Raw genomic sequence first — 11,883 nt, forward strand, 5'->3', positions numbered from 1 at the left:
TAGAAGCTGTGGTGGCCTACCACTGTACTGTAAGCACCTCATCACTTTACGGCGTAAATCGGACGAACAATCATCGTTATCTACCGCCTGTAGTTTGCAAACATTATGTCGACTTCCAATTGTGTCAAAAACATCGCTATCGTCGGCGCTGGGGGAACAGCGGCAGCCACATGGTTACTGAGCTTCTGAAGTCAGGAAGACACAACATCACAGCCATCTCCAGAGTCGATAGCCAATCAAAGCTACCTAATGGCATCAAATTCAAGCACATCGACTACGACAAGCACGACACAATCGTCGAAGCCTTTCGTGGCCAAGATGTTCTCATCATTACTCTGAGCATCGCAAGGCCCAAGGATACTGCGTACAAGCTCATTCGAGCTGCTTTGGAAGCTGGAGTACCCTGGATCCTGCCCAATGACTGGGCTCCCGACACAGCCGATGAAGATCTGGTGAAGGATGTGCCGGCATTCCAGGAGGCGCCAGAAATAAGGAAGATAATCAAGGAGGACAGTTGTTCGTCTTACATCTCTGTCCTTACCGGCTTCTGGTATGAGTGGTCTTTGGCCATTCCAGCAGCGTTCGGAATAGACTTGGTGAAGCACGAAGCCACACTTTTCGACGAGGGTGAAACCAAGATCTCAATTTCCACCTGGCCTCAAGTCGGGCGTGCTGTTGCTGCTCTTCTTAGCCTTCCCATCAAGGCCGAGAGATCCAGGAAAGGGCTTGAAGATTACAGAGATCAGATCGTGTATGTGAGCTCCTTCACTGTCAGTCAGAAGCAGATGTTGGAATCTGCTTTCCGTGTCACAGGCACCAAAGCGAGTGACTGGAACATTACGGAAGAGTGTGCCCAAAAGCGACATGAGGATGGTAAGGAAGCCTTGTATAAGGGTGATCAAACGGGATTCATGCGCCTGATGCATTCTAGGGTGTTTTATGATGATGGGAACGGCGATTTCGAGAGTAGGAGAGGTACGCTGAACGGTGTGCTGGGGCTGCCGAAGGAGGACTTGGATAAGGCGACGGAAGCTGCGTTGGAGCGGGCGAAGACAACGAGGTGGCCATGATGTACCACAGCGATGATGGGTAGAGGACCTAACTGGATGGTGTTGATGTAGCGATCAGAACCGTTCTCAGGGAAAGTTCGAAGCTGAATGCACTAGCGCCAAGCGACCATTCACCCAATCACATGCACGGCGTGCCTCACCTTCCCTGCTTCGCCACTAGGGTCATGCTCCTCGGTCGGGTGCATGCCCGCATCTTTCACGTTCCAACTTCCACTGGATCCACCGAATTCGCGCAAAGGTCATCGTTCTCTGGCCGTTTTGTGTATACTTCTGCAAGGAGACCGTGTCCTGTTGTACGCATCACCTACACAAGTCCAGGATATCGTCTGCTTCGGTCGGACGCGCCGTCGACACGAAAATGAGGCTGTGGTAGACGGACTTCAAGAGCAAGCTAGAGCGCGGTCACCCCGAGCATATCACAGAGACGTGCCTGGGATGCGATCGTTTCTGCTCGACAGGCCACATTATCGACGAAAGCGCAAAGATCGCGTGTTTTGAGACGACAGCATAGCCATAACCAGAACCACAACCAGCGCAAATGGTGTCCCACCATCCCCCTCCCTACTCTGACCTTCCTCGCGTTCCCGTACCTTCTGTAGCGGGCACGGCGCCTCCAGCAGGTCATCGCGCGTCGTCAGTAACGTCCGGACGATCTGCGACGCGAAGACATCGACACGCCAGGTCGCATCATGGAGGGTCAAGTTCACATCTACCGCAGAACGAGTTTCCGCTCTTTTCACATACTGGTGATGTTGAGATCTTGATCAAGAGCGAGAGCGGCAGGAAGGAGAATAGATACATTCTGCACAAGCTTATTCTCAGCCAATGCTCCGGCTTCTTCGCCGCAGCGACAAGTGCAGAGTGGAGCGCAAGAGCGATCGAGGCAGGTGCGACAGGCGGTAGCAGCGTAGTGGGCGGAGGCTTGTCGCGCATCAATGAGAATGAGAGTGTGACGGCGGGCAGTAGCTCAAGAGCGAGCAGCCAGGACAGACGACCTTCGTATGAGCTGGGCAGAAGGAGATGGCATTTCGAGCTGGACTGGCAGGCAGCGGGAGATGAAGACATGCCGATGCTGGTACAGAAGGAAAGCACCACTACGTCGATCTTTGGCAGTGACGGCTTTGGCGCTCCTCCAGCTGTGAGAAACAAACCGCCGACTTCGAACGATGCCTTCTTCCGCAGTGTCTCGAACTTTTCCAGCCTCAACCTCAACGAACGCAATCAGCCCAGCACGCCTGCAGAAGCCGGTGATGAAGTGCTCAAGGATTACGACAACCTCTTCAGATCGATGTATCAGTACAATCCAGTCTTGGATACTGTCAACATTGCGACAGCTTATACCGGGTGCAAAGCATTGCTGAACTTGGCGGACATGTACGATGCACTAGGCATTGTGGGCAGTCGCGTGGATCACCACTTACTGCGCTTTGGTGCGAGGCTGTTCAAGCAGATCGCGAAATACCCTCCCTCGTATCTCAAGCTCGGATATCTGGCACGTTCGCGGACAATCTTCACGGAGTCGTTGATCCACGTCGTTGGGCAGTGGCCTGCTGCTGCACCACAGCTACGAGGACAGGTAGAAACGAACATCATGGAGTTGCTTGAGGATAAAGTGGACGAGCTACGTGAGAACGAAGAGCGCGTTGAGTCGAAGCTGTGGCGGCTCAATCTGACAACGAGTAGAGGAGAACGAGTGACGCCCAGCAATGACTTCTTGAGCTGGATGGCCATCTCACTGTTCCGCCAGTGGCTTGCTGAGAATACAACTCCGGGCACGGCCGGCATCTTGAAAGACAGCTCGCGTCCAGGCACCGGTACAGCTCAGCAGACAACACGGGCAGCCAGCCGAAGCAGTCATCATATCGCGTCTCAGCGCGTCCAAGCACCACCGCTACAACAACCTTCAGCTGCTGCAACGCCTATCAATGCAGGTCGGATATATCGACTCATAGGCTCCAACGATTCTTCCTCCTACCTGAATCGTGACGAGCTGAAGAGATTCCTCAAATCACCTTCAGGCCAGCTAGGCGTCGACCTATACACACGCGACAACCTCAAACGATTCGAGCGAAGGGTGGAGGAAATCAAGAACCTGGCGCGAGATGTGGTGAAGCCATTGATGCGAAACTTCCTCGAGCTGGATCTCCGGGACTTTGGACCAGCAGGACTGGGCTATCTGACATGTACAAGACTTGAAGGCAGAGATTTGCCGTGGGATGAATGATTGAGGTTTGATACGATTGATGATGATGCATTTGAGCGCTGATACCCCAATGATTTGATGATAGGAATGAAAACATGGAATGAGAGAAAGATGTGCACACACTCTCACTCCCTTCAATTCCCTGCCTGCCGTTATGACGATGGCATTCGATCTGTTTGCTTGCATCTTGCGATCTGGCAAGGTAATGTGCGCGAAATTCACGTTGACTTGCGACATATCCATCTGTTCACCATCGAACTGACAAGCAAGACCTCACATCACGCTTACTTCATCTCGATTGCATCCTTCACAACTCGGAACGTTGTCTGTTATACAACCTGACGGTACGCTACGGCATCGCCACATAATACACCTACCTCAACGCCGTTGCATCCTTCACCAATCTGAACGTTCTCTGGAATACAACCTGACGCTATGCTACAGCATCGCCACCACGCCTCATACGATATGGAACAGCTATAGTCTCAGCCCAGGATATGTTATAAGTTTTTTGGTTTTCGTGCTCTCTACTTCTATACTTCCGATATTCACACTAGCACACACATCACAACCACTTTCACCTCTCACATACCACCCACAAAACGACCACGACGATGTTCATTGGGTGTCCGATGGGTTATGGCTATGCATTGGGCGGCGAAGCTCTCACTGAGACTTCCTCTAGCCTGCACTTCTGATGTGGCTTGATCGTTTGGCTGCATTTGGCGTTCGTATCGTTAGGTACTGTTGCTTTCCCATAGCCGTTCATGAACTTGGTTCAAGCTGTTTTCACTCCCCTTACCTAGACTCTGGTTCAGACACGTGATCTGAACGATATGTGTGCTCGGATCATTCACAATGAGACGCTCTGATGGTATCTGCCCCTCGTTGTCGAATATTGCGTAGTGGTCATGTGGCTGGACCGGTCAAGATCGATGCGCTGGAATGAGTGTAACATGGGACCAAGTAGACACAGGAATTCAATCATTTCATTAGGCCGTGCCGATGTAGCTATCTGTGACGCTGAAGCAAGTAGTAGTGGCTCGAGCTATGCATTGAAAGGCTCCCCCTTGACGAGTGCAGTCTCGGAGTTTGCCGCCCATCTGAAGCAGCCTGCCGCTCCAGAATGTCCCATCCATAACGTCTAGCCTTCCGTCCTGGTCTCTCCTCCATGGAGTGTAACGCAGTGCAGTTGAAAAGCAATCTGAAGTGAAGTTTCGTGTCTTTTTGTAGTTGTAGCAAGGTGTAGTGTCGAGCGCGTGGGTCATGTAGTCATGCGATGGTGCTGTACTCTTTTGATCGTGTATGCAGGACGATTCAACGCCATGGTACACTGTCAGAGAGGCAGCCGCTCAGCGATCGCCCATGTCAGGCAAGTCCTCTGCCGAATCGAGTCGTGAGAAGTAGCGATCAAGATTCTGAGCGCGTGCCTGTTCCTTGTCAACGTCGTCGCCGAGGCGAACGTTCTCGAGCCTATCGATGACGTTCTGGCGGTGATTGCGAGCTGGACCGGCGGAGTCGATCTGATTGCCACGGTTGAATGGGTAGGTGGCGGAGCTGGTGCTGCCAAACTGAAGACCTGGTGGGTTCCAGTTGCTGCCTTGGATGGCTGAGCGCTGTGGATCGCTTACAATGCCACCATAGTCGTTGCCATTGGAAGTTGGTCGTGCGGTACCGATAGGGTTTGGTGGTGCGGCCTGACGACCAAGGCCTCCTGCATTTGAAGCGCCCTGCGGCTGTGCGTTCCATGGAGTGGTCTGGCTACCGAATGTGGGCATAGTATTCAGAGGCTGCATGGGTGATGGCGGCTCGACTTGCTGCGCCTGTATGTAGGCTTGAGCCAGCATGCTGTTTGGACGATACTCGCTTGATCGACCCTGCTCGGTCGAGGCAAACATGGGGTAGGTGTAGGTAGTGCCGCCCATGGCATATGGGTTGCTGCTCGAACCGCTCTCCTCACCAGTCTGTTGTCCCAAGCTATTCATGGCCTGACCCGTCATTCCTGCTGGTCCATAGTACATCGGCTGCTGCGATGTTGGCAAGGCTGCTGGCGCAAAGCTGTTTGAGACACCGGGAATGGCAGGGTAGTTGGGATTGTAGGTATCGTACGGAATCTGGTACGGCATCTGCGCACCGTATGGATCACGGTCCTCGCCGTATGACATCGTGTAAGCGCTGTTCACGGCGTATGGGTTGTTTGGGGCGACGGCGCCTGGGCCGATGCCGGTGGGTGGCTGGCCCATAGCATGCTGCGAGAATGAGGCTGGATTGATGGCGGAGAGCCAGATGCGGGTCTTGTAGATACGGTAGAGCTCGGTGATCAAGTCTTTGAAATTGATGTAGTGGTCGGCATAGTAGTAGAAAATCAGCTTCTGGAAGTCCCTGATGGAATATTAGTGTCATAACACGACTGTCACGGTCTTGTTCCACATACCACTGCCACTCTGCATCGAGGATCTCCATCTGCAGGCGCAGGTGAGCCACCTTCTGCTGGCAGGTGCGCTTGGCCTTGGCCTCATTTCCCTCCTTCTCAGCGAGCATCTTAATCTCGTGATTGTTGGCGAGACGCTTGATGGCCTTTGGCTTGAGGTTGTTGAAGTTGTCGCGTGGTATGGTGCCTTGCATGGTAGCCGGAGCGTCAGGAAACAGCTGTCCACCTCCTCCCATCATGCTGCTCTCTCCGTGGAGTTGTGCGTTTGGGTTGAAGCCTCCCTCCTTGTTGCGAGAGTACATCATAAGCCATTTATACTGTTCTTCGCTGTACTTCTTCTTAAGGATACGTGCGTGATCAGGAGTGACTTTGGAATGCTGGACCGTACCGAGATCCTGTCCACGGTCGGCCTCGACAATGACCATGTCACCGTCCTTGATGGTCAGGCCGGTGTTATCGAGCAGGTAAAAGACGTCCACGCGTGAGCACTTGAAGCTAACAATATAGAGCTGCTTGCGCGGTCTATTACTGCCTCCAGGGCCCCATGATACGTTCTGTGTCATTTGCGTCTGCTGCATGCGGCGTGTGTCGAGCTCGCGCTGCTCTTGGTCGGTCAGATGGACTGGAGAGACGCGGTACATTGTTGGTATGTGATGTTCTGCCACAGCGTGCTGTGCGCGGCTCAATGGATGGTCGTAGTCTTGATAGTCTGTTGCGTGTCAGAAGTGGTGCGGAGGATGCTAGTGATGGACAGCCATTTATGATGAGGATTGGGGAGGGTTATTGGTGGTGTGGTTGTTAGTTCGTGAAGGAGGGAAGAAGGGAGAGGCGTGCGGGCTTATATATGCCATATGGCAGAAGTGAAAGCGGTCACGCGGGCTGCTGCCTTCACAATGGCAAGCACGCGGTATTGTGAAAGCGTCAGTGAAGGGTATGCTTACCGTCCTCGACCGCCTCGTGGTGCGTGTATGCTTTATTAAGATGGCTGGGCTCGCCGGCGGCCAGAGAACCACGGCGTGTAGGTATGTCTGCCAAAGAGTGGCGACGCGACTCGTTTACGTTAGGCACGTTATCCCAGCCAAGATGGCTTTGCCATTGGGCTCGGCGATGGGGCTGATCTATCGGGGAGGAAAGCGTTAGTAAACCGTCGCGAAGCGGCCGTAGCCTTCAAGTATTCTGTGATATCTAGTGCACTGCAACGGACGCCCGCTCTCATGGCACCGAGCAATCTACGTGTGTGTAGGCCCGCGAACAGGGAGATCTCGCGGTTAAGATCGTGGTTCACAGTGTAGAGAAGGCCTGCATGGGCAGGGACTTGCATCTGGTGCTGGGGATCATGTAGAAGGGGCAAGCTTACCGAGAGCAAGATTGGCAAAAGCAGATTCAAAGGTCTTTCCACGAAGGAGCCCAGTCTGCGGAGGTGGAGAACGGTCGTCGTCATAGTCTATCCCGTAGCCAGCGTGAGCATACGTAGCTGGCAATGTTGCTGTGCGCAGCAAAGAGCCTATAGGAGGATGAGATGTCGTATGCGTAAGTCTGCTCCCCAGCTCAGATTCGGAGTCTGTATCTGCTTCTTCCGCAAGAAGCCCAAGCGGGAGCGCTGCGACTTGGGCAGTCGCGCTTGCATGAGCCCCCGTTGTTTGCGGAGCTTCGCATTGGCCCTGCGAATGAGACAATGACCGACCGGTCTTTGGCGTTGGCTGCAGCGGTATAGCAAACGGTAAGGTTGCTCCCTCGCTCGCAGAGGGAGAAGGCGTATTGCCAGGCCTCAACGCCGCATGCGCTGGATTAACAGGAGCAGCCAGACGTGCATCTCGAGCAGCATTACGCTGCGCCGCCTCCGACATCTTGAAGCTGCCCTTCCTCGTCGTCGACCAGATACCACCAGGCAGACCAGGCACACTGTTCTGCCTCATAGGAAACTTCCCGAACGATGTCGAAGACGGCCATGGCCGCTCATCCTCCGAGGAGGCCACGGCCTCAGAGTCCGGTGTGGCTCGACGCGCAGGCTACACCATACATCAGCATCGCCACGAGATCAGGGAGAGCAGCTAGCATACATTCATGATTATGGAAAGAGAAGGTCACCCGTGCTGGGCGGTATTCATAAAAAGAGCAAGGAACAGAATCGCGGTGGGAGTATATCTGCAGGATCGATCAGCATCGGATCTACGCACTGGCGCTTCGATGGGGCCGTCCAGATCATCTACGCCAGGCAAACATGATGGGGAGGGCAGTATTCCATAAAGTCCGGATCAAGGGAGAACACAGGTGGTCGCTGTCCAGACGATGCGGTCCACATCAGCCAAAGCAGCGGCAGAGGTAGCAGCGGCGATGATCTGACTGATATCGCGCATGCCTATGACTATGCCTATGCGGACCTGCGTTGGACTATCTGGCCACTGCGATGGGGAGTCATGCGGACCATCGAAGCAACAGGATAGCCACATGGAGGGATCGAGAAGCCCATGTCCGGCACTAGATTATCTCTGCGCGTCCAGAGATATGTTGGCATCCTAATGGCCGTCCGCAGCCTGATTTACCAACGAATGCCAGATGCCACGGTTCTGTGCTGTGCTGTGTCTTCCCGAAGATCATTCATGCACTATCGGGGCTGGATCCCCAGATGGACAACATGGCACTCCAGGAAGTTTACTCCGCAGACTGTTAACCCAAAGCGTACAGCTCTCCCATTGGACCACAGAGGTTTATCTCCGGCGATGCCATCTTTTCTCTGGATTCCTGGGCATACTCTGGTATATTGCAGCCCTTTGCGCAAAATGATATGGCCAGCCTGATTCCAACGCTTGGAGAAGCATCCCGCATACTGTGAGGAGACCAATGGAAGCCCGGATGTTTTCTGCATGCACCAACAGGAACGTACCTAAATAAAGTCTTTTCCAATCGTAAAAAGTCGTGCAGCCCTCTAGTCTATGTCTACAATGCGAGTCTATGCATCGAAGTCAGCAACCTCGTCCAGCTTTGGACATGCTCAAGACATGGCGATACTTACCGGTATGTCGTGAGCTGGTATTACATGTCTGAGGGGAAGCGTCTTGAGTTTTTGTATGGTGTATATCGTTCTGCTGTTCTGTCAGTCAAGCCTCAACGATGCGACCTTTGATACGGGCGCTACTACCTATGGTCATGCCCAACGCCGCAGTACTACCGATCTATCACCAAGAACAAGAAGAAGGATATCGCTGGAGGTTTGTGCGCCTCACATCAACAGCCTGAGACGTCGGGTAGTGCTGCAACGATGCCTAATATCTTCGAAGGAATGCGGACAACGCGTGCGGAGTCGTTGCGAGGCGACTGGTCCTTGTGGGGAATCGCCACGATCCCGATCTCAACGACGACGGCGCAAGAGGAGTCTGTGGGCAGAAGAAAGCTCCGACTCTTGCACTGTGCCTCACAGGGCACTCGCCAGCCGTCGAGAGGATATGGTAGCAGAAACAGAGTCGAGGACACACGATGATGGACTCGAGAGGGAGAAGCCAGGCCTTGAAACGTTGGCTGTTGTGGGGAAAGGCGCCAGCAGAAGGTTAGGTCGATGATTGGCGAGGTATGGCTGGCTCACGGGAGCGAAAGCGTTTCTCGATGGCTTTGGCTGTGCGCGGCGTGTCCTTGTCCGAAATGGCGTGGAGGTGCGCAGACGAGGTCGAGCTCTGTCTTTGATATTGCAGGCAGAATGGGGCCCTTCATGCAGCTACAATAAGTAGGAGCCAGCAGCGAGCCGCCGTCGACCAAGGATCCAGGGGCCGCGGTACATACAGATGCGGAGAAAGGCTCGAAGGACCTGCATGCATGCACTACTGGCACCCTTTGCTTGGGAGCGGTCACGAGAGCGGCCAGCAGCAAGCTCGCAGAAGAACGTACTGCGCGCCAATCACGACGGCGAGCGTAGCACCATTGGGCAGGTGTTCGCAAGACCAATTCTTGCCCTCCTGCGAGCGCGCGGGACGACGAGCGTCATCTCAGGGAGTCAGGGCAGAACTAAAGTTGACTGCTTGTTTGGACCGCCTGCACTCTTAATGGCAGGAGGGAAGTGAACGATGGACTTGCACGCACATCACACTACTACTGATTCTGGCAGCGACACAGCTTGCGAGAGCTTCGCGAAGGCTCCTTCGTGCGGAGAAACTCATCACCACCAAGACGCTGCGATCCACGGGACCAGGAGTGTGCGTGGCACGAGACCCATCATCAGGTTTAATCTTGAAGGCTGTAGCATCAATGGGGAGGAGAACCTAGCTTTGGAGCTCTGCGACGCTCACTACTGAGGGGCACATCGCAGGTCTGCAGTGCTCTGCCTGACCTTTGCGATCATCATACCTACGATCTAATGAGTCTCGCAGAGAAACCCGCACAACTGGTGGGCCGACCGACAGCAGACAACTTCAAAACACACAATGCCGCGAACCCGCCCCGATCCCATCAGCCTAGCCCTACGAACAGGCCTCGAACAAAGTCACCTCATCCTCGGGTGCTGCTATGGATAGCAAACAAGCAGAGTTCCGGATCCTCAATATGCACCCCACAATACTTGCAGCTGCTGTGGCCTGGGTGCCCTGCTCCAATCAGTCATCACCGTCATCATCTGAGATCTGCTTTGCTCGGAGGGAACCAAGCCTGCGAAACGAACACACGGAGGTACAGCATGGTTGCTTGAAAGAAGTCTCGACTTGAATACTGCATTGGAGGCCACACCATAACCTATCTGCTTGCAAGCGCTGACTGGCGTTACAAAACGTGCTAGTATGCAGAATCCTGTGTCCGCCGCCTTCCACGAGGCATTGGCGCTCTCGATTCGCATGCTCTGCAGATTCGGTCCCCGGCAAGACGAGTTGGTGCGACTTGCGTGCTTCCAATCGCTGATCCCGGCCTCTCAAATTGATGTGGTGAGCAGAGGTGACCCATCATCAAGCCTGCGGCCGCTCTCAATAGCGACGTGTAATGACTCCGAAGTACCTGCCCCAGCTTCTGCGGAGTGCGCGCCTAAGCAAGTCATGCTGATACACCTTGCACAACATGGACAGCGATCATGCACATCGTCAAGGTTGTTCTCGCGCTCGAAGGTCTTCAATCGATTGCTGCGGAGCATTCGCGAGAATGATGTCTTCCTGCTGACATGGTTACGGTCGTGCATTTAGTGATGCTGCTTATGCCACGTCGCTCTTATACGCAGAGCCTCAGAACGAGTCTTCGTTGGATGGTAGATACCTGAGCTCTACACATATCAAATCCTTCAGCGCATCACGTCGACTTGCACTAGTAATAGTGCAGCTGGCCATCGCCCCAAGTCCCATCGGCCTTCAACTTGTCTAGCGCTGCCTTGTTAGCGGCAGCGGACTGTTCAGCATATGCATCCGAAGCTCCAGGCTTGTTAAAGTCAGGTGGCGAAGCCTTCATCTGCTCTCTGTCTTCCTTCTTCCCCATCATCCAGGTCAGTTCCGATGTGTCACCGCCACACGCTTGCCGGATCTCCTCTACTTGCTTGTCATCAAAGCCACGACCAAAGACAACAGCCTCTGGCGGCTTCGAAAAGTTGTGAGTCCCGACATTGTCAGGATCCGGTGCAACAGCTTTGCCGGTTTTGAGAGCAAGAATCTCACTCTTGGCTCGTGCTACCGAGTTGACAAATTGGATGACTGTGTAGTATCAGCTTAGTATGTGCATTGTAATGCTTTCTGGCAAGTACCCTCATATTCCGGCGCCATCCGTGGGGCTACTCTGGATCCCATTGTGCTTGTCACACCGCACAGCACGATTGGAGTGGCCGTTGTAGAAAGGAAGTGCTTATTGTTGACAGAATGTTGGATGATGTTCGTCGCCAGACGCGCAGAATGCTTCAGCATGTCACGCTCGCAGCTGAATGATCACTTTTATCGTCCAAGACTCCCACGTTTGACTAAGATTGGCCGGACGGAGCATCAGCAAGGCCGACTAATCTTCTAAAGATGGAGTTGCGATCGAATCGACAGTGGGACAGGATGAATGCAATGCGAGCATACAAGCAAGCATAGTTCTTGTTGATAGAAGTGTATGTCTACTCCAGCGGACACACGACAAAGCCGAGAAAGCGAGCTGAACGATCTTACCCAATCTCACCTGATCCTTCTTGCCTCGGGCACTCTCATCACACACAAAGTCTACGCGTGCACTAGACACAGATGTTC

The 11,883-nt window shown here is 53.7% G+C and overlaps 3 protein-coding genes across 3 annotated transcripts; 1 reads left to right on the forward strand and 2 right to left on the reverse strand.

The window, feature by feature from the left end:
- Nucleotides 1-170: 170 nt before the first annotated feature.
- CLAFUR5_11870 (uncharacterized protein) lies at nucleotides 171-3,294 on the forward strand (the record flags this gene model as incomplete). The annotated part of the gene is made up of 3 exons (XM_047911018.1): nucleotides 171-873; nucleotides 932-975; nucleotides 1,789-3,294. The coding sequence occupies 3 exons, from the start codon at nucleotides 171-173 to the stop codon at nucleotides 3,292-3,294; spliced, it is 2,253 nt and encodes a 750-aa protein (XP_047767349.1).
- A 1,331-nt stretch (nucleotides 3,295-4,625) lies between these two features.
- On the reverse strand, nucleotides 4,626-7,770 carry CLAFUR5_11871 (uncharacterized protein; the record flags this gene model as incomplete). Its single annotated transcript, XM_047911019.1, has 5 exons — nucleotides 4,626-5,655; nucleotides 5,708-6,413; nucleotides 6,646-6,822; nucleotides 7,062-7,713; nucleotides 7,765-7,770. 5 exons carry the CDS (start codon nucleotides 7,768-7,770, stop codon nucleotides 4,626-4,628), a joined length of 2,571 nt encoding a protein of 856 aa, XP_047767348.1.
- Nucleotides 7,771-10,975: 3,205 nt separating this feature from the next.
- On the reverse strand, nucleotides 10,976-11,562 carry CLAFUR5_11872 (uncharacterized protein; the record flags this gene model as incomplete). The annotated part of the gene is made up of 2 exons (XM_047911020.1): nucleotides 10,976-11,355; nucleotides 11,406-11,562. 2 exons carry the CDS (start codon nucleotides 11,560-11,562, stop codon nucleotides 10,976-10,978), a joined length of 537 nt encoding a protein of 178 aa, XP_047767351.1.
- Between the last annotated feature and the right edge of the window lie 321 nt (nucleotides 11,563-11,883).

This window comes from Fulvia fulva, chromosome 10 (assembly GCF_020509005.1).
Source record: "Fulvia fulva chromosome 10, complete sequence".
Lineage (NCBI taxonomy): Eukaryota > Fungi > Ascomycota > Dothideomycetes > Mycosphaerellales > Mycosphaerellaceae > Fulvia > Fulvia fulva.